The following is a 20,612-nucleotide window of genomic DNA, read 5'->3' as shown; positions in this document are numbered from 1 at the left end:
GGGTGTCATTTTTATTTCTCTCTCTCTCACACACACACACACACCGTGCACCATCGAGAAAAAGCTGCACTCCCAACAGCGGAACTGACATTTTCCTGGCGCAGAGCATTGCTAATCGTTCAAAAACTTTGAAATGCTACTGGAGTTCAGCTACTCACAGCGACGGCTGCATGGTAGCTTGTCCCACAAGCGATGAGGATCAGACGCCGGCATCTCTGGATCTCCTTGATATGGTCCTTCAAGCCCCCGAGGTTCACTGCGAAAAAACACAAGGCGAAGGCTTGAAGGAAACGGCCCAGAGAAAAGCAGAACGCCTTCGGTGTCAAAGGATCTCGCAAGGATTTCTGTAGCAATTCTTAAAAAAGGGGGGGCTCGGTGGCACTCAACCCCTCACCCCAAAGAGACTATTGGTCGGTAACAAAATACGCTCCATGGCCCGTCAAAGCAATCTCCAGGGATAAACAGGGAGCAAAGTAGTCAGAGGCAGTGGTGAAATCCAATTTTTTTTACTACCGGTTCTGTGGGCGTGGCTTAGTGGGCGTGGTGTGGCTTGGTGGGCGTGGCAGGGGAAGGATACTGCAAAATCCACATTCCCTCCCCACTCCAGGGGAAAGGCTATTGCAAAATCTCCATTCCCACCCCACTCTGGGGCCAGCCAGAGGTGGTATTTGCAGGTTCTCCGAACTCCTTAAAATTTCCGCTACAGGTTCTCCAGAACCTGCTGGATTTCACCCCTGGCCAGAGGTACTGATCATGGGACAAGTTGGCCCATAGCAAGCTTATTAGTCAAGATTCACCATAGTGGAAGAAAAGAATTTGCTCACAAGTAGTCTACAGAGTTTCTCTGTGAATGAAATCTATCCCACTTAAACCTCATTTGGAAAGACAGAGAGTTTTCTGTAAAAAAAAAAAAATCTGATTTTCTGAGCAGAAGACTTTTACCTGTGTAGTCATCGAAGTTGACTCTTCCTCTCATGGTGTTCACGACCGATTCTGGCTGCTCAAATATTTCCTTTTGCATGAATGAACTGAAGTTACCTTGAAAGAACAAAAGGAAGTTCACTGAATTAGAGGCAGACTTGCCGTTCTCGTTTTGGAAAAGAAAGCCACCTTCAGCCCAATTCTACATCCATATCAAAATAAAAAAACCCATTTTGCTGTTCTGAAAATGCAAAATTACCACGTTCATCAAATAAACGCGTAACGGGCTCTGGGCTTAGATCTTTTAACGCAAATGCACACGTTGTTTTCTTTTTAAAATTCATGTCTGGGTTTATAGTTCAGGTAATATTTTAAAATGGAATGAAAGCTATTTACAATCACTCGAAACGTGGTTTAAGTTTTGGAATAAATCTGAAACTTGGCTACGTGGATTGGTAAATGAAAGAGCTGCAGTTTCCAATACATCTGCGCAGCAAAATATTTTTGATACTTTTGACCGGTATTACCTGAACTCTAAATGAGAAATGTGTCCGTCCTCTACTGGCTTGGTCTTCTTGGAGAGGAGGTCCCATGACTGGACCATGAAGAAGAGCTCATGGAAGGATCTGAATTCCAACTGAACAGTTACGAAAAACTGACCTTGGTTAAGTCTACATACCAGGGCCAAATGGCTCCTATCAGAGAGCACCTGGAGGAACCTTCTAAGGATCTTCTAGCCAATAGACCACAGAAGAATAAGAGGGTAGATTTACACATGAAGGAACTGTGAACACCTCAGAAGCAGCCTGGCAGGCAAAACATTTGAAAAGTAGTCCTAACCCTCAATCCGTACCCTTCATGATCTGTTGCAGCTCCATCTGGAGGGTCTGAATTGCCCGGCCAGGGTGATCTCCAGCATTTCTCTTGATGCGATGTATGGAGAGGCGGCCTTCGACCACGGCTGCCACGTCATCATCTTCCAGAAAAATCACCCTGTTGGTGTGCTCAATCACAGCGCTGCGAGAGAATGGTGGAGGATGGCTTAACATCTCTTGAAGGAACCCATAAACCAATTTAGAATGGGACACCCACGTGAGGAAAAAAAATGATGCTAAAACCAAGTGAGATCTAGAGAATTTATACCATTATTTGTACTCCTTATATCAACCAGGCCTACCAAAGTCAATTGAGGCATGGTGGCGCAGTGGTTAGAGTGCAGGACTGCAGGCTACTTCTGCTGACTGCCGGCTGCCTGCAATTTGGCAGTTCGAATCTCACCAGGCTCAAGGTTGACTCAGCCTTCCGAGGTGGGTAAAAGGAGAACCCAGATTGTTGGGGGCAAGAGGCTGACTCTGTAAACCGCTTAGAGAGGGCTGGAAAGCACTGTGAAGCGATATATAGGTCTAAGGGCTGTTGCTATTCAAATATTTAACTTAAAATTCCCATGAATGAAAAGTAGGGTGAGTTATGAAGGGGAACCATTAATGATAAGACTTCAATGTTCACAAAATCTTTGTTATTTTACTGAAAGGGACTTTCCAGCTTTACAAAAGCTTCATTTTCAACTTCTTCTGCCTCCTCTCTCCTCTAAGGAATTCAGTGCAGTGTTTCCTGAAGCAAAGTCAACGGGGAAGCCAGATTCACTTAAGGAACGGCGTTAGCAACTTAACAGCTGCAGTGATTCACTTAACAATTGTGGCAAGAAAGGTCTTAAAAGGGGGCAAAATTCACTTAACAACCGTCTAGTTTAGGAACAGAAATTTTGGGCTTGGTTATAGTCATAGGTCAAGAGCTATCTGCTGCCAACTTGCAAAGCATCCCTGGCCTGCTCTCGAGTTGCCATAGGCAAGGGGGATAGGAAACCGACGAAGCAATATGGCAGCCACAGACAGGAGCACATTCCAGACCTATCTTTCTCAAGGCTGTCCCCGAGGGTTACCCACAGTGGCCAGAGGGGAGTGGTCTCTACAACCCCCGAAATTGCTACGTTGGCGAATGTGATTGATGACACACCTTGCGGGGGAACAGGATCATAATTAGGGCGGTAAATTACGTGGGGTCAGAGTTGCCTTGGTTTGGGTACGTGCAGACATGGAGCTCCTAATAAATAATTGGATTTCTTTTGAAGATTGGCTCGAGGCTCATGATTTAATTAGGGCATCCTTCGGAACCCTGACGCCTGCATTTGAAAAGACTAAAAGATCTCTTTAATGGTGGACGACATAGCCTCCCTCTGCAAAGTGAGGATTCAACCCAGCCTGCAACGCTCTAGGCCACCGGTCCCCTCCATCGGGAAACCTCTCCGGCGCCCTCCGCACATGCCACCCACCTGGCATCAGAGGCGAAGTAGTACTCCACAGCTTTCTCTTCCACGGGAAAGAGGCAGGTGGTGCTGTCCATGCGGGAGAGGCTGCAAGTGCCCTTCTTGTCTTTGCCTGCAACCCCAGAGAAAGCGTCATCAGACACGGGGGGGGGGGGGAATGCACCGGGCATGGACACCCATAGCCTCAATGCTCTTCTCACCCAACAGGAAGCTTCCTCTCCTCAGCCCTCCAAGTCAGGAAGCCTCCTGCTTCGGTTAGGAAGGGACCCAGGGGTGAATGAACTGGGGTGAGGGGGCATCAAAAAAAGTCAACGCAGAGGCTGCCGTGGCACCGTTGAAGCCCACCGTGGGTTCGTGGCTTTGATCACCCAGGGACAGAAACCATTCTGGCTTTTCCAAAACCTTCCCCGCTCCCCCATGGGGATAATCCTATCGAAATGATTGCTCCGTTGATTGCGACACCACGGTCTAAGGGTCTTAATCAAAGTTGAATCCAAAGAGCTTTTTACAGGGGGTTTAAAAAAAAAATAAAAAGCAAAGGCCCAGTTATCCTTGTCAGCAAAAAAACAACAGCAGATCCTCCGGGGATCCCAAACTGGAATTTCATTCAGGGAGCGTCAGAAAGGACCAAGTCTGATGGGAATCACCCACGAAATCACCCGATAACTAGAGAGGATCTATAGAGATTCTCCATCCTCCAAGTCCTGGTTGTCCCAAAAGTGCTTTTTCCAAAAAGGCGAATGGATTTTCTTGGCTTTTTGCTCTGAATTTCCGAACTGAAGAAGCTCCTTGGATGAGAAGCGAAACGTTTTCAAAGAAAAAAAAACCATCAGAGTCCAGTTGCCTTTTGGGAAAAAGTACCTTTGGAATCGCTAGAGAAGATGGACAGAATGGGCCGTTTGTGCTAAGAGGGACAGAAATAAAACATCCGCAGAGCCATACAGAGAGGATATCAAAAGTCAGGCCTCTAGCCAATCCCAATAGGCAGTATTATTATTATTATTATTATTATTATTATTATTATTATTATTATTATTATTATTATTATCTCTTTTATTCATTAAACATGAAACTCAGTCCACTGAACATTCAAAAATGCATCACAAATACCATTGACTGGTGCTAATGGTTGATACGGGTTGCTGCCAGCATCCTAAGTATCAACCAAGTACCTTCTTAAGTTGTATGATGTTCCAAGTAGCGCAGTTTTTTGCAGTTCCGCTGGTGTTATTGCAGGAAGCTGCAATTTGTTGATGTATCTTATAAAATTCTTGGACATGGTACCAAGTGCCCTGATGATGACATTATCATCATCATCATCATTACATCATCATCATCATCATTATTATTATTATTATATTATTATTATTATTATTATTATTATTATTATTATTATTATTATTATTATTACTATTTTTCAGAATGAATGTTGCTGTACTTGGGGGTGTTAACAGGCTCTGCAACAAACAAGCAAGAAAGTACTTGGAAAACTATGACAAGCACACTCAGACATATAATTTGTGTAATACCCCGTCTGGAGGGCTTGTCGTTTGGGGTACCCTGAATGACAGATGAATAGCCTGCTCTCAGATTGCCTGACATTCTTGGGGAAGGGACAGCAGGGGAGGAGAGGGAGAAGATAGGTTGCCTGCTCTTCTCCAGGCAGGACTTAAGGGAGAAACATTTGGGTTATCCTACCTGACATTGATACAGCCTCCCAAAATCAGACAAAATATCTAAATATTTGAGGAACCCAATGAATTTTTAAAAATTTTAAATTGATTTTTTAAAAATGGAAGCTGCTGTTGTTCCTTAAAGACAGGATACCTTTTGTCCAAATTTGCCTCCAAATTGAATTTCCACCAAAACCGCTGAAACCTTTCCGTTTTGATCATGATTAGCCAGCCAAGGGTTACAGAGAATGTGAAGTGCATTCATACAATCTGGAGGACAGTATAAAATCCAGCTTCCATGCCGATACCTGCTTCTTTTTAAACAACCAAGTCAGCGCCAGGGGAAAAGTCCAGCATCCTCACATTTGGGTATCAGAAACAAACATCAGGAGACAGGAAGGAAATGAGATCGGGGCAAAGGAGGACCAGAAATGAATTTGGGAAGAAGTGGGCGGGAAATAAAACCCATCACAAGAATGCCATGCAAATTTTCCCCCACACACAAAACCTCTTTAATAGGAGGTTCCTCCTGCTTTCCACAAATACACAAGGTGAAAACGGGGCACCCCTCTTCCTTGGCCCTCGGAAGTGACACTAAGAGAGAGGATTACATGCCTGCTCCCATTCCGGAAACAAAAGCCGAAGAGGCGGAAACCGGGGGGGTGCAGAGCAGGGCCAGTTCCCCCCCCTTTCAGGTGGAAAGCAGTAAACCACGAATTAAAAAGGTTGCACGTGTTTTGATTTATTCTCGGAGATGCAAGAGGGCTGGTAAGTTAAAAGTTTGGTCTCCACAGCACCTTCGTCCGGTTTTTTGGGTAGGCCATCAAATGAATGATCTACAGACTGTGTGGCTGCAAGGGCAATACGAAAAGCAACTTCAGAAACACATCGACAGTCGTCCAGCTACTCAAGGCACAAATGACCAGGCTCTCAAGTTATCCTACATTATTTAAATAAAGAAAGAAGGTCCCGACGTTGGGAAAGGTGGACGCACTCGGCTACAGGGGCTCTGGGGGCAGAGGAATAGAACATTGTGGAGAAAATTTGTCTACGTGACTGTTAAGAGCCGAAAATGACTCGATGGCACAGAACGAATCGATAAACCATGGGCTGAATGGGTGCTCCAGGAGGAAATGGATTCTTCTTAGTTTTAAGCCTGGAAGTAGAGCAGAGGTCTCCAACCTTGGCAACTTTAAGCCTGGTGGACTTCAACTTCCAGAATTCCCCAGCCAGCAAAACCAGCAAAGTAGAGCAGGGGTCTCCAACCTTGGCAACTTTAAGCCTGGCAAAGCTAGCTGGGGAATTCTGGGAGTTGAAGTCCGCCAGGCTTAAAGTTGCCAAGGTTGGAGACCCCTGAATTGAGAATGAATTCTTGCATTTTCATGATCTCCAAAAAGAGATGATGAAACATCAGTCGGCCTTTTGCAATGAAAATCCTCCTGCCAAAAATGCTGACATTTTTGGATATGACCAATGCACACCAGTGTACCCACTTGAAGTGTGCCCAGCAAAAGGATCTCTTGTTTTTCTAGTTTTTAGTACCAGGAAAAAAATTAAAGTTCACTTCCAGCTGTAGCTGAGAAGGAAGGAGGACATCAGAAACTCTACCACTCAAGTTTCTGTCAGGATGAGCTCTCAAGCAGACTCACGGGGAAGGTTTTCGGACCATCATTGCTTTCCGAGTTTAAGAAGGGAAATCAATTTTACCCTGACTTCTACCACCCCTAATGTCCCACTGTGCTAGTTGCAAAGTTATTTCATGCAGGGTTCAGATGGGCTGCTACAGAGGCATAACAAGATTGCTGTCTGCAATTAAAGTAAGTTCGAATCTTGCCAGGCTCAAGGTTGACTCAGCCTTCCATCCTTTCTAAGGTAGGTAAATTGAGGACCCAGTTTGTGGGGGCAATAAGCTGACTTTGTATAAATATACAAAAGTATGAAGGCTATTGCTTAACGCACTGTAAGCCGCCCTGAGTCTCCGGAGAACGGCGGCATATAAATCAAATTAAAAAAAAAAAAAAGAAAAAGAAAAAAAAGCAGAGCATTAGCTTGGGGTGATTTACCTGTCCGGTACAAGATCGGAATATGATCGGTGGAAAGCTTGTGCTCGCTCCGAACGCCGATGAGCAAAGGGCTTCCCCTTCTGGAATAGAATAGAATAGAATAGAATTTTTTATCGGCCAAGTGTAATTGCACACACAGGGAATTTGGTGCATATGCTCTCAAGTGTACATAAAAATAAAATACATTCATCAAGAATAAAAAGATACAAAACACTTAGTGATAGTCAAGGTTACTAATAAGCAATCAAATCCTACTAGGAAACAAATAAAAACAATATAATTGAAAGATATAAGGAACATGGTTATAGTAATAAGTGGGAAGAGATAGATATTAGTAAAGAAGAGAAGATTAATAGTAATGCAGACTTAGTGAATAGTTTTGACAGTGTTGAGGGGATTATTTGTTAAGCAGAGTGATGGCGTTTGGGAAAAAACTGTTCTTGTGTCTATTTGTTCTGGTGTGCAGTGCTCTATAGCGTTGTTTTGAGGGTAGGAGTTGAAACAGTTGATGTCCAGGATGTGAGGGGTCTGTAAATATTTTCACAGCCCTCTTTTTGACTCCTGCAATATACAGGTCCTCCCTGGAAGGCAGGTTGGTAGACATTGTTTTTTCTGCAGTTCTAACTATCCTCTGAAGTCGGAGTCTGTCTTGTGGGGTTGCAGAACCAAACCAGACAGTTATGGAGGTGCAGATGAAAGACTCAATAATTCCTCTGTAGAACTGGATCAGCAGCTCCTTGGGCAGTTTGAGCTTTCTGAGTTGGCGCAGAAAGAACATTCTTTGTTGAGCTTTTTTGATGATGTTTTTGTCCATTTTAAGTCTTGAGATATGATGGAACCTAGAAACCTGAAGGTCTCTACTGTTAATACTGTGTTGTCTAGTATAGCAAAGCGAAACAAGAGGTTGAGATAAGCAGCCAAGACTCTTCCTGGGCGGCAGCAGCCATTGAGGAGACTTACTCGTAGTTTACTCCCGAGCAACTACTCAGCCCTGGTTATAGTGTTGCATGTTCAGATGCACCACTTGCAATGGCTGAATCTTATCAACTCTGTGCCGACCGTCAAGATGGGAGAAAGGAATGACAGACTGACTGGCACTCACCTTGTGCCAACTGCCTGGCCAGGATAATGGACACTTTTGAACACCAGAGCGAAGGCTCCTTCCTGTGTAGGGACAGGAAAGAAAAGCAGACTTTGAAGGTTCTTCTGGGCACACACTCATCCACACAGACCTCCCCCACCCCCACCCCCACATTCCATTGCACTGAACGTGTAAGAGGCACGATCAGACCCCTTTCTGGTTTTAAAAAAAAGTCATTGTAAGAAAAAAAACTAAATGGTTAGTAGAAACTTAGACTTGGCTTCTTTCTAAACAAACACAGATATGCACAGAGGTATGTTACACTCTTTTTTAAAAAAAATAATGTGTAGTCCAGGGGTGAAATGCTACTAGTTTGGGTTGATTCATCCGAACCGGTAGTAAAAAAAATGCTTTAAAAGTTTTTTTAAAAAAAACCTTCCGAAGATCAGCTGTGCCGCACAACCCTCAGAACTTTCTTTTACTTTCTATAGCAGGGGTCCTCAAACTTGGCAGCTTTAAGACTTGTGGGCTTCAACTCCCAGAATTCTCAAGCTGGCTGGAGAATTCTGGGAGTTGGAGTCCACAAGTCTTAAAGCTGCCAAGTTTGAAGACCTCTGTTCTAAAGCATTTTTAAGCATTTTTTAAAAAATGCTTAAAAGGTTAAAAAAAAAAAAAAATCTGAAGATCAGCTGTGCGACTCGCAATTGTTGGAATTTTTTTTTTTTTAACCTTTTTTAGCATTTTTTACTACCGGTTCCAGAGAACTGGTAGTTAAAAAATGCTTAAAAAGTAAAAAACAAAAAACAAAAAAAAACTTCCAAAGATCAGCTGTGCTGCACAATCCTCAGAACTTTTTTTTTTTTTTTTTTACTTTTTAAAGTATTTTTTAACTACCGGTTCCGGAGAAATACCGGGAGCCACAAAACCTGGGTGGGCGTGGCCAACTCAATGTCACTCACTTCCACTAGTCACATGACATCCCCCTAGCCATGCCTACCCAGCCGGTCATTAGGGCAAAGAACCAGTTGTTAAAAAACACCGGGAACCACAAAATCCTCTTGACTTACCTCTCTCTCCCCTCCATCCCTCTCTCTCTGTATCTCTCTATATATCTCTCTCTCTCCCCCTCTCTCTGTATCTCTCTGTCTCTGCCCTGGCCGCTTCTCCATCCTCCGCTGTCGCCTTTACCTTCTCAGGCCAGGCAAGGAGTGACTGGGAGGGGAAGGTGAGGGACGGGGCTGTCACTGCGTTTTTGTATTTACCAGATGAGCTCTTATTTTTGAACTTTCAGATTTACCGTAGCTTGCCAAGTTCTTATCTCTAAGCTAACTGCGCATGTCCACATTCCTTCACTTTCTTCTCTTTCTTTGTTCTCCGGCCAGGAGAGGTGGCCAGGAAAAACTTTGCCAAGATGTAACTAATTAGCTAGTGAGATGTTTTATTTTCTTTATAACAAATAAATGAGTTTTTCTTAGAAAATATATCTTCGGGTTTATTTTCTTAAAGTATACTTCAAGGAAATAGTCTCGATCTACTTCTCTAAATCAAGGTGCAATTATCCAAAAGCAGAATGGGATTAATTGCCACCCTGACACCCTGATCCCACAGGTGGTGGGATCACCTGACAGGGAGCTACAGCAGAGGGCCCAAAGAGCCGCACGCGGCTCCGGAGCCACAGGTTGCTGACCCCCGATTTAGCAAAATATATGGGCCCCAGACCGTCCGGGGATTTATGAAAAAAACAGAGATGTACCAGCTGTTGGATGACTCTCTCCACCAAGGTGGTGAAACTTATATCGTCGCTTTCACAGTTGTCATACATGTACTTGACAAGCTTGGCGATGGTTTCTGTATCGGTTTCCGATTCAAATTCATAGCCTTTGCTCTCCTGAAAAAGGAAAATAAAATTAGTGCTATTTTTGCACCTGAATCAGGAAAGAGAAGCAGCGAGTGTGAAAAAGCGTGAACAGATGTGGCTCTGTCAAGAGAAAATCGATTGCAAAATCTATCACTGAAGTGACCGAGTGCTAAAGATCTGGCACACTAAATTCTAATTTCTTCTAAAATGGCCCAGATCCAATCAGGAGTGTTCAAAAGAAATTGCCTGGAGGAAACTGGAAAATTTAGCAAGATATAACGTCAATCTGGACATAGCCAGAGAATGCAAAATAACAGACCATCCTGGGGATCTCTGCGTGGAGTGGAACTTCGTTTTTGGGCCAAACCTAGATTGCACACGTTCCAGGCAAAGATGTTTGGGGAGGGGTGGGGAAGTGCAGGGGGAAAAAAGGAAGAGCAGATGGGAGGAGAGGTGGAGAGCTGGTCAGGAAGGCAAGAGCAGCAGGTAGCTAAAGAGCAGCAGAATAGAATAGAATAGAATAGAATAGAATAGAATAGAATAGAATAGAATAGAATAGAATAGAATAGAATAGAATAGAATAGAATAGAATAGAATAGAATAGAATTCTTTATTGGCCAAGTGTGATTGGACACACAAGGAATTTGTCTTGGTGCATAAGCTCTCAGTGTACATAAAAGAAAAGATACGTTCATCAAGAATCATAACGTACAACACTTAATGATAGTCATAGAGTACAAATAAGCAATCAGGAAACAATATCAATATAAATCGTAAGGATACCAGCAACAAGGTTACAGTCATGCAGTCCTAAGTGGGAGGAGATGAGTGAGAGGAACGATGAGAAGATTAATAGTAGTGCAGACTTAGTGAATAGTTTTGACAGTGTTGAGGGAATTATTTGTTTAGCAGAGTGATGGCATTCGGGAAAAAACTGTCCTTGTGTCTAGTTGTTCTGGTGTGCAGTGCTCCATAGCGTCGTTTTGAGGGTAGAAATTGAAACAGTTGATGTCCAAGATGCGAGGGGTCTGTAGATATTTTCACAGCCCACTTTTTGACTCGTGCAGTAGACAGGTTCTCAATGTTAGTAGTAAGTTGGTAGTAAGAAGGCAAGTTGGTAGAAAGGAAGAAGCCCTTGAATTCAATCCCTCCAAGGAAGGCAGGGGGAAACCCAGAGGAGGAAAGGGAAGGCCACTGTGGGGCACAGGACACGGCCGAAGGGATACGAAAAGGATAACCAACCAGCTCGTGTCCTAAGACCTCTCCAGATCCATCCCCTCCATCCACAGCAAGAGTGGGGAACAATGGGGCTTCTGTGCCTCCTGGGCTTCAACTCCCGCCTGGAATTCTGGGAGTGGAAGTCCACAAGTCATAAAAGGGCCATAGTTCCCCCCCCCCAACCCCTGATCTACGGGGACCCCACAATCAAAGTTTCTCAGGGACAACAGGCTATTATTATTGGCATCTTCCCCTTAATATCTTGGTGGGCTTCCAAAGAGCCCCAGAGATGTAACTCTTCAGGAAAGCATTTGGAGACAATGAAGACTGATCTCCCCACCACTGGACTGGAGATTAGAGGATGGTGGTGTTAGATACAATGATTCTACAGGTAGTCCTCAACTTACAACCTTTCACTAAGTGGCCATTCCAAGTTACAACGGCACTGAGAAAAGTGAATTATTATGACCATTTTTCACACTTATGACCATTGTAGCATCCCCATGGTCACGTGATTAACATTCAGACCCTTGGCAACTGACTGGTATTTATGACGGCAGCAGCGTCCCAAGGTTAGGGGATTCCCCCTTGAGACCTTCTGACAAGCAAAGTCAATGGGGAAGCCAGATTCACCCAATAACCGTGTGATTCACTTCACAGTGGTAGTGAGTCATTTGACTTGACTGTCTGGCTTGACGACAGAAATCCTGGCTCAGTTGTGGCCGGTCGCAGGTCGAGGACTACCTGTGATTTAATGTTTTAGTTGCTTCATATAAGCTACTCAAGAGTCCTTTTGAACCAAGGATCATAGATGTCAATAAATCAGCCGGTCTCGGTTGAAAGAATAACCAAAGTTGTTCTCAGTTTCAGTTCAGCTGGACCACAAGGCACCCAGAATTCTGAGCCACAATGTGAATTGTTCCATGGACAGAACAAAACATACTTTTCATTTTGTGCCACGCCTCAAGGACCAACCCAGTTTGTGTGCAAAAAGACACCCTGTCCAACTTCTGAAGAAACTTTTCCCCCTTTTCTTTTAAATTGAAAATTTTAAATCTGTTTTTAAATTATTGGGGTGTTTTAAATTTGTCTCGGGCTGAATTGTTTAATCTGGTTTTATTTCTGCTTTTAAATTTTCTATTTATGTATTTTATTTTGTGCCTGTTCACCTCCCTGACTTCCTTCGGGAGTAGGGCGGTATATAAATCTAATAAAACAAACAAACAAACAATGTGGGGTAAGTCACTAAGGGACAGAGGGCTCTTTCCTGTCTGACCACCCCAAGCAGGTCCTGTTTTGAAAATCTCCCACAAAATACAATCCAGGGAGCTGAACTTACCAAGAACTTTTTCAGGTCTTTGTAATTGGTGATTATTCCGTTGTGGATAACAATAAATTCTGAAAGGAAGAAGAAACATTCACATTCAAGGCTGCGATCAGAAACCAGGCCATAAAAGAAGAAACATGGAGAAGAAAAGGACTTTTTGTTAAAAAAAAAACGTCTTTACGCGGGAAGGCCCTCAAGGCGTGGCAGAGCACAAGGTGACCAAAGGGCAGAGAAGGGGGGTAAATAAGTGGGGGAAGGGACTGACCCTAGACCCTAAATTCCACAGAAGCTTATCTAACACACAATCTGTCTGAGAAGATTCCTGCATTCTAGGCAGAAATCAATAAAGTACTCAGTTTGAACTCTACACTTATGGATCTGGTTGCTTATGCCTTACACATGGTGAAACGGTCACTTATGAAGCCTTGTCAATCAATCAATCAATCAATCAATCAATCAAAATAGAGTTGGAAGGGACTTTGGAGATCTTCCAGTCCAACCCCCCGCTCAAACAGTAGACCCTATACCATTTCAGACAAGTGGCTTCCAGTCTCTTCTTAAAAACATCCAGTGATGGAGCACCCATAACTTCTGGTGGCAAGCTGTTCCACTGGTTAATTGTTCTCACTGTTAGGAAGTTTCTCCTTAATTCCAGGTTGCTTCTCTCCTTGATTAGTTTTCATCCATTGTTTCTTGTCCTGCCCTCGGGGGCTTTGGAGAATAAATTGACTCCCTCTTCTTTGTGGCAGCCCCTCAAATACTGGAAGACTGCTATCATGTCAGCTGTAAGCTCCATATCCTGGATGGCGGACTTAGTCCTGCCTAGGAATAGCTTAAATGTTATCTAGATGTCAGGTTTCGATGCTATCTCAAAATAAATGAATTACCAAACTGCCGATCTTTGAGGAAATTTTCTCTTTATTGAGCATAGTGATCTGACCCTGGCTCTTTCGCGGTCAGCACTGACCTTTGCCCCCCAAGCCCTCCCTTTCCGATCCCCAATTCTCTGCGTCTCATTGGCTATCTTCCAAGCCACTCTCCTCATCCCATCTCCGTCAGATCACAGGAATGTGCCCCTTCCTCCCATCTCCGAGGAAACAGAATCTTCAAAGGAATTAAGTAGGCAAAAGTTCAAGCTTCTCCTCTCCTATTCATATGTCAGCGCTGGAATGCTGACACTAGATCCAGTTTCCCATCAGGGACCTCCCCACTGCTTCTTCTGCCTGCCGTGACTCGCCCTTTTATCCACCAGAAGATTCCAGAGGAGCCCAGAGACTTCGCTTCCTGGCCCTTATTCGGGAAGGAAGAGCAGAACATCCCAAAACAGCTGGACTAAATTCCTGCAGGTCCCGAAGAGCCAATCGCATCCTTTGCTACAGCAAAAGCCTACACACAAACCACACTCACAAATCCCCCCTCCCCAAGAAAGCCACTTTGTGAGCCCAATTTGTGAGCCTACCGTTGTTTTTGTCGGATCTCTGCGGGTGGCTGTTGACCGGATTAGGCTCACCATGGGTGGCCCAGCGGGTGTGAGCGATTCCAAGGTGCACATCAAACTCAATGTCCAGGTCTATATCCTGCTGCTCTAGGGAGAGGGAAAAAGATATATATATATTTGTTGGGGTTTTTTTATAATGTTGTTAAATGAATGGTCATAAATCAAGGACTACCTGCACAACATACTTTGTTGGTAGTATATAATATTATAAAATGTTGCAGGCTGATTTTCTACCCTGTTTCCCCCAAAATAAGACATCCCCTGATAATAAACCCAATCGGGCTTTTGAGCGTATGGCAATAAGGCCAAGGGCTTATTTCAGGGTTCAAAAAAATATAAGAATGGGTCTTATTTTCGGGGAAACACATTAGTCAAAATCTACTTATCTCTGGGGAAATTTAGGCTAAAAATACTTAAGTTAGCAAGATTCAGATTATCAAAAAGATAAAAATATTGTGAATATTTCAATAGCAGCTAGAATTGTATTTGCTAAAAACTGGAAAGGAGAGAAGATACCTAATGATGAAGAAATTATTAAGAAAACGTTGGACTGTGCTGAAATGAGTAAACTGACATTTGAAATAAGAGAACAGGAAGATAAACAATATTATTTGATATGAGAGTTATTTTATCAATGGATAGACAACAAAACATGGAGATGAAATATGATATATGAAATGAAATTAAGATAAAATGTGTAAACTTTTGTTTTCTTTTAGGGGAAAAGAACATGTGTCATATATTGATATTTTGAAGATTGTGTGAGCACGAAAAGATTTTAACCGACCGAAACACTGTCTGTAATTGTTTGAAAGGATGATGTTTTTATGTTGTTTTTGTTTGAAAATTAAAAATTAAAAAACAAAAAAGATAAAAATAGTAAATAATGCACCAATACTATGATTTATACAACTAAGAATTCTAAAAAGCCAAATTTTGAAGGCAGCACAATTCCACCTTTAGGCTGGTGGTCCAAGAATGGTCATTCAAGCATCTCCCACCAGCCTCTCCCATCACCCAAATCGTGGGAGACACACAAACTCGGACCTTGCTCTCCAGCTTCTCACCACGGGCCTCAATCTTGGCTCCCCGGAGGGAAAACAAACTCTGACTCAGGAGGAGCAAAATTAACATGTCTTGCAGTCGGTATGGTTTTAACCGTTTTTCATTTGTCTTCGTGTTTTAGGATATGTGCCGCCCAGAGTGTTGGGAGGAGCGGCTGCAGAAATCAAATCAAATCATTCAACCCAATTAAATGCAGAGCCTTATTATCCCTTTGCCCACCTGCTACGTCGGAGGCCTTTTTTCATGCAGCCCCCCAAATGAAAAGGGGGAAAATGAGACTTACTGTTGACTTCTTCATCCAAAGCCTTCACTTTCCCTTTCTTCTTAATGAGCGTGATCTTGCCAGCGTTGGCCTCCCAGTCTTTGTCATTCCCGCCATCGATTCCAACCCCTACGACACAGGAGGGAAGACGAGGGAGACAAAGCCACAACTTCCCTGGCAGGATTAATGCTTCCCAGGCACATAGAAGGCTAAGGAAGGGTGCTCTCTCTCTCTCTCTCTCTCTTTCCCCCTCCCTCCCTCTCTCTCTGTCTGTCACACAGACACTCTTTCTCTTTCTAACTCTCTTTCTCTCCCTCCCTTCCTCCCTCTCTCCCCCCTCCCTCTCACACACTTTTTCTTTCTAACACTTTCTCCTCCCTCTCCCTCTCTCTCACCCACTCTTTCTCTTTCTAACACTCTTTCTAACTCTCTCTCTCCCTCCTTTCCTCCCTCTCCCCCCTCCCTCTCTCTCTCTCTCTGTCTCTCTCTCTCACACACTTTCTCTTTCCAACTTTCTCTCTCTCCCCCCTTCCTCTCCCTCTCTCTCTCACCCACTCTTTCTCTTTCTAACACTCTTTCTAACTCTCTCTCTCCCTCCTTTCCTCCGTCTCTCTCTCTCTGTCTCTCTCTCACACACTTTCTCTTTCCAACTTTCTCTCTCCCCCCTTCCTCTCCCTCTCTCTCTCACCCACTCTTTCTCTTTCTAACACTCTTTCTAACTCTCTCTCTCCCTCCTTTCCTCCCTCTCTCCCCCCTCCCTCTCTCTCTCTCTCTGTCTCTCTCTCACACACACTTTCTCTTTCCAACTTTCTCTCTCTCCCCCCTTCCTCTCTCTCTCTCTCACACACACACACTCACAGGTTCAGATGCAGATGAGGTTCAGTAGCATGACCACACAAAGAAGTCCAGGATGTAAGTCATGCATCGCACGGACAGCTTACCTGCGGAGTCATATCCTCGATATTCCAGTCTCTGAAGCCCCTTGATTAGGGTCTCCAAGATTTCCCGTCTGGTCCGGGGAACATGGTAATTCAGGTAAGCAAAGATACCTAAAAGATGATTTAAAATGGAAACGGCAACAGCATTAAAGTATTAATAAACAAAATGCTTTCATTTAACGTGGACGCCTGCCTTATTCTATTCATCACGGCACACCTTTCGGGACAAAGGTTAAGTATTTATCACTCATCTTTAACACACCTTTATCCAAAGATTTCAGGTGAGGGCGTGTGTGCCGTCATCAAAGCAAGCTGTCATAAAATACAATCATTCTGACAAACAAATAAGAATTCTAGAGACCGGTAGCTCCTTATTTATTTATTGTTTGATTTATCCATTGAACTGATGGATCTCGTAACTACCCATCTTGTAAGCGAATGACTCTGGCTGGCTTCTAGCATTAAAACATTAAAATCCTAACAAATAAATATCTTTAAAAGAACAAAATTAGAATTAGAATTAGAATTAGAATTAGAATTAGAATTAGAATTAGAATTAGAATTAGAATTAGAATAGAATAGAATAGAATAGAATAGAATAGAATAGAATAGAATTCTTTATTATCATTATCATTAAGGTACAACATTTAATGATAGTCAATAGGGAACAAATAAGCAATCAAATCATACTAGGAAATAAACAGAACAATATAAATCGTAAAAATGCAAGCAACATGGTTACAGTCATAAGTGGGAGATATTAGGAAGGATGAGAAGATTAATAGTAATAGTAATGCAGACTTAGTGAATAGTTTGACAGCGTTGAGGGAATTATTTGTTTAGCAGAGTGATGGCGTTTGGGAAAAAGGGTTCCCGATGCATTGGCATTTTTAGATTAATGATGCACCAGAGCAACCGGCTGGCCTACCAACAAATTATGATTGATCTCAAAGAGAAGGATAAAATAATGGCAACAGCCACACGGGTTGCCCATGTGATAGAATATACCTCCTTCCCAGAATAATAAATGCTATTGAGGCAGCCAGACTTTTACTAGAATCAAATTTCCACTTACCAATCTGTGATATATTACACAATTACAAAGCTACAAAGGTCATTTATGCGACTTTCCCATCGCCTTTCTTTCTCCTACTTCCTCCTATTTTCAGTACAGGTTGTCCCAATTATCCCTCAGGGCAGGTTTCTATTCTAAATTTAGTTTGTTTGCAGTATTAGATATATAAATTCAGTTTGCTCTGGCTTTGGACTGTAAATACTTTACAAATCACCCGAAAGCAGCTGACGTCTGAAGGCCTGGGCACAACTGACACCTCTGCATTTCCCAGCAATCCAAAGTATTAATGGTATAAAGAAAATGTAAGATCAGCAAAACGGTGAACAATGCCAGCTCCTCACCAGGTCACCTTAACTAGTGCAAGGCACCCCACCGTGCCCAGAAGATGCAGATGCTGCCCCAAAGGCCTTCTCCTTTGGAGGTGCAAAATGGAGGAAGAATTGCACAGCTTGTTCACTCTTTTTGCACACCTTGTAAGGTGTAAGCCTTTGGAAACGACCTCCAGACAAAGACCTGCGTTTCTGAAGGACACACACACACATATACACACCGTCCCACAACCTGCTCGGACATTCAGATCTGCAGGGAAGCCTCCCCACGGAAATCTTTAGCAAAAGGCGAGTAAGTGTACGGACAGGGTGGATAAAAATCAATGATTTTTTTTAAAAAATCAAAAAAATCAGATTTTTTTAATTTAAATCAGATTTTTTTTATTTAAATCAGATTTTTTTTATTTAAATCGGATTTTTTTTATTTTTATCGGATTTATTTTAATAAAAAACTTTTGGGGTAAAAATCTATCGTAAGATAGTTTTCTATTTAAGATGCATAAATAATTCAGTTTATTCAGCATGAAATGGAGCTTAGTTACGTAGCATGAGGCTGTATATTCTGCAACACTGGGACTATCGGTGAGTCAACAGTGGGTCAAAGGAGTAGCAGAGATGACAGTTGCTCTTTAAAAGTTATGATTTAAATCGAGTGGATTTAAATCAAGCCTTTTTACTAGTGATTTAAATCATGATTTAAATTGTGATTTAAATCAACTCGATTTAAATCAAATCCACCCTGTGTACGGAAATATAATGATCAGCTTATCAATGTTAATAAATGCATTTCTAGATATTTTTTTTTAAAAAAAAAAGATGTGCAGGGAAGTTTTGTTGAAAATGTCTTAAGATGGGGCCCAGAGGAAGGGGGGGGGGCTTCTTCCCAAGATGAGGAACTGTCCTCCCCCTGCAGTAGCATTAAATCCCCCCCTGCCCCTTTTATTACTGTCTACATCAGGGGTCACCAACCTTTTGGACCTCAGGGACCACTAAATTCATAATTTTAAATCCCACGGACCATTAATATGATCTGCTTAATGACCGGCTGGGTGGGCGTAGCTAGGTGGTCATGTGGCTGGGTGGGCACGGCCAACTCGATGTCATTCATATCCAGGGGTGCCTCGCTGGCCTCTATTCCAGGGGTGGGCAACTGTGGCCCTTTTACAACCTATGGACTTCAATTCCCAGAATTCCTGAGACAGCTTGGGCCATAGTTGCCCACCCCTGTTCTATTCTACTCTATCCCCAACATTTGAGGAGCTGATTTATCAATCTCGCACCCCGCACTCAAAGCCCAAGGAATCTTATAGCCCTCTCCCTACAAGTCCCAGGAAGGAGATGAGTGTCCACTGTTCCTCCCTGGCTGTGGAGGATGGATCCAGCCGGGCACCAGCTTCCAACCCTGGCTGGCAGCTGCTTTTCCACTAAGTTGGTTCCGATGCCAACTTCCTCCCTTCTTGGTGGCGACTGTCCATCTTTATGTCAAAGAAATAAATAAATCCAATAAACAAACAAAGAAGAAGGAAACATCAAATGGACAACAGAGCCCCGGGAAGTCCATGGGAAGAACGCCGACGGGCACGAGAAGGTGGCAAAGGAAAGAAAGACCCACCCCAAAGGAAGCCCACCTCACGTAGGAGGACTGAGCCAACCTTGGCAGTTTTTTGAGACGGGTGGAAAAAAAAGAGAGGGAGGCAGGGCTGTAGACTAAACAGGAAGTTAAAACAGCCTCCGGAATGAAAGGACTATTTCATGGGCACATCCGTGTACTGAACAGGATTTGAGCCAACTCACCTTTTTACACAAAGCAAATATTGAACAGCACCTTCCCACTCCTTGCTGGAATGCAGTTATGGGGCAGGAAGGAGCCCCTGCATTCACTGCCCCCCCCCCACAACCCCAGGAGCATTTATAAGGAAGCTGGTCTAAAACAATGCATCCGTAAGGAACCGGAGTGAAAGAAAGGGGTATTTAATAAATAGGCTAAGAGATTTAAATGAAATACTAATAATATTTGTAGGGGCAGCTATTAAGATAGGCAGGATGGATCATAGAGTCCTAGGGCTGGAAGGAACCTCAGAGGTCTTCTAGTCCAGAGGTCTCCAACCTTGGCAACTTTAAGACTTGGGAATTCTGGGAGTTGAAGTCCACAGGTCTTAAAGTTGCCAAGGTTGGAGACCCCTGTTTTAGTCCAACCCCCCCTGTCCAAGGCAGGAGACCTTATTCCATCCCAGACAAATGTCTACCCAATCTTTTCTTGAAGACCTCCAACTATTTATTTATTTATTTATTTATTTATTTATTTATTTATTTATTTATTTATTTATTTATTTATTTATTTATTTATTTATTTATTTATTTATTTATTTATTTGAATTTATATACCGCCCTTCTCCCGAAGGACTCAGGGTGGTGTACAGCCAGAATAAGAACAAATAGAAAAATTAATAACAATTTAAAATATATATTAAAGAATATGGCCCATAACTAATTAAAAACCCAATGCAGCACCCACACCTCTGGATTGTGGTTTTTTTAAAAAAAAAAATAAAATAAATTGCTAATTGCCAAAGAGGAGTTAACCGTTCCTTTTTATTTTTTGCCAAGATGAAAAATCATTGCTCCTTTAGATCCGACCTCTTCCCTTAATCAATTAGCCATTGCAGGGCAGAATTTCTCCCAAATTCTGCCCTCTCTTACTTCACCCCGATGAGTGTTGAATAACCACCAAAAAAAACCCCATCCCACCTTTAATATCCTAAGAAAAAAACAGCGACGTCGCTTTGACTAGCAACATGAAGCGACCTTGTCAGATTTATTCCCCCTTCCCGATAATTTAAACCAGCTAAGACAATAATCTCATAAAGTGACTGTCAGCATTAGAAAATGCTATCTGGGGCATATTCAGTGACAATATCATTATTAGAAGTCGTAATGCAGCACTCAGCTGGACTTCCTGCTCAGAGGAGATAAAGCCCACA

General features: G+C 42.9%; 1 protein-coding gene across 2 annotated transcripts in view; it reads right to left on the bottom strand.

Moving 5' to 3' along the window:
- GFPT1 (glutamine--fructose-6-phosphate transaminase 1) overlaps positions 1–20,612 on the bottom strand; it is a 42,351-nt gene that overhangs the window by 13,795 nt on the left and 7,944 nt on the right. The window contains exons 2-13 of one of the 2 annotated variants that reach the window (XM_087875770.1): positions 16,231–16,338; positions 15,311–15,418; positions 13,924–14,049; positions 12,477–12,535; positions 9,815–9,949; positions 8,083–8,144; positions 6,981–7,060; positions 5,715–5,768; positions 3,251–3,356; positions 1,775–1,938; positions 943–1,038; positions 159–256 (exon numbers count right to left, since the gene is read on the bottom strand). In XM_087875770.1, coding sequence (XP_087731896.1) covers positions 159–256; positions 943–1,038; positions 1,775–1,938; positions 3,251–3,356; positions 5,715–5,768; positions 6,981–7,060; positions 8,083–8,144; positions 9,815–9,949; positions 12,477–12,535; positions 13,924–14,049; positions 15,311–15,418; positions 16,231–16,338 — 1,196 coding nt within the window. The remainder of the gene's footprint in view (positions 1–158; positions 257–942; positions 1,039–1,774; positions 1,939–3,250; positions 3,357–5,714; positions 5,769–6,980; positions 7,061–8,082; positions 8,145–9,814; positions 9,950–12,476; positions 12,536–13,923; positions 14,050–15,310; positions 15,419–16,230; positions 16,339–20,612) is intronic. The other variant, XM_087875771.1, reaches the window with a different exon arrangement.

The sequence above is a fragment of the Pantherophis guttatus genome, chromosome 9 (assembly GCF_059756535.1).
Source record: "Pantherophis guttatus breed Tessera chromosome 9, ASM5975653v1, whole genome shotgun sequence".
NCBI classification, from domain to species: domain Eukaryota; kingdom Metazoa; phylum Chordata; class Lepidosauria; order Squamata; family Colubridae; genus Pantherophis; species Pantherophis guttatus.
Note: the sequence above shows the minus strand (reverse complement) of the source record. Positions and strands in the feature narration are given on the sequence as shown.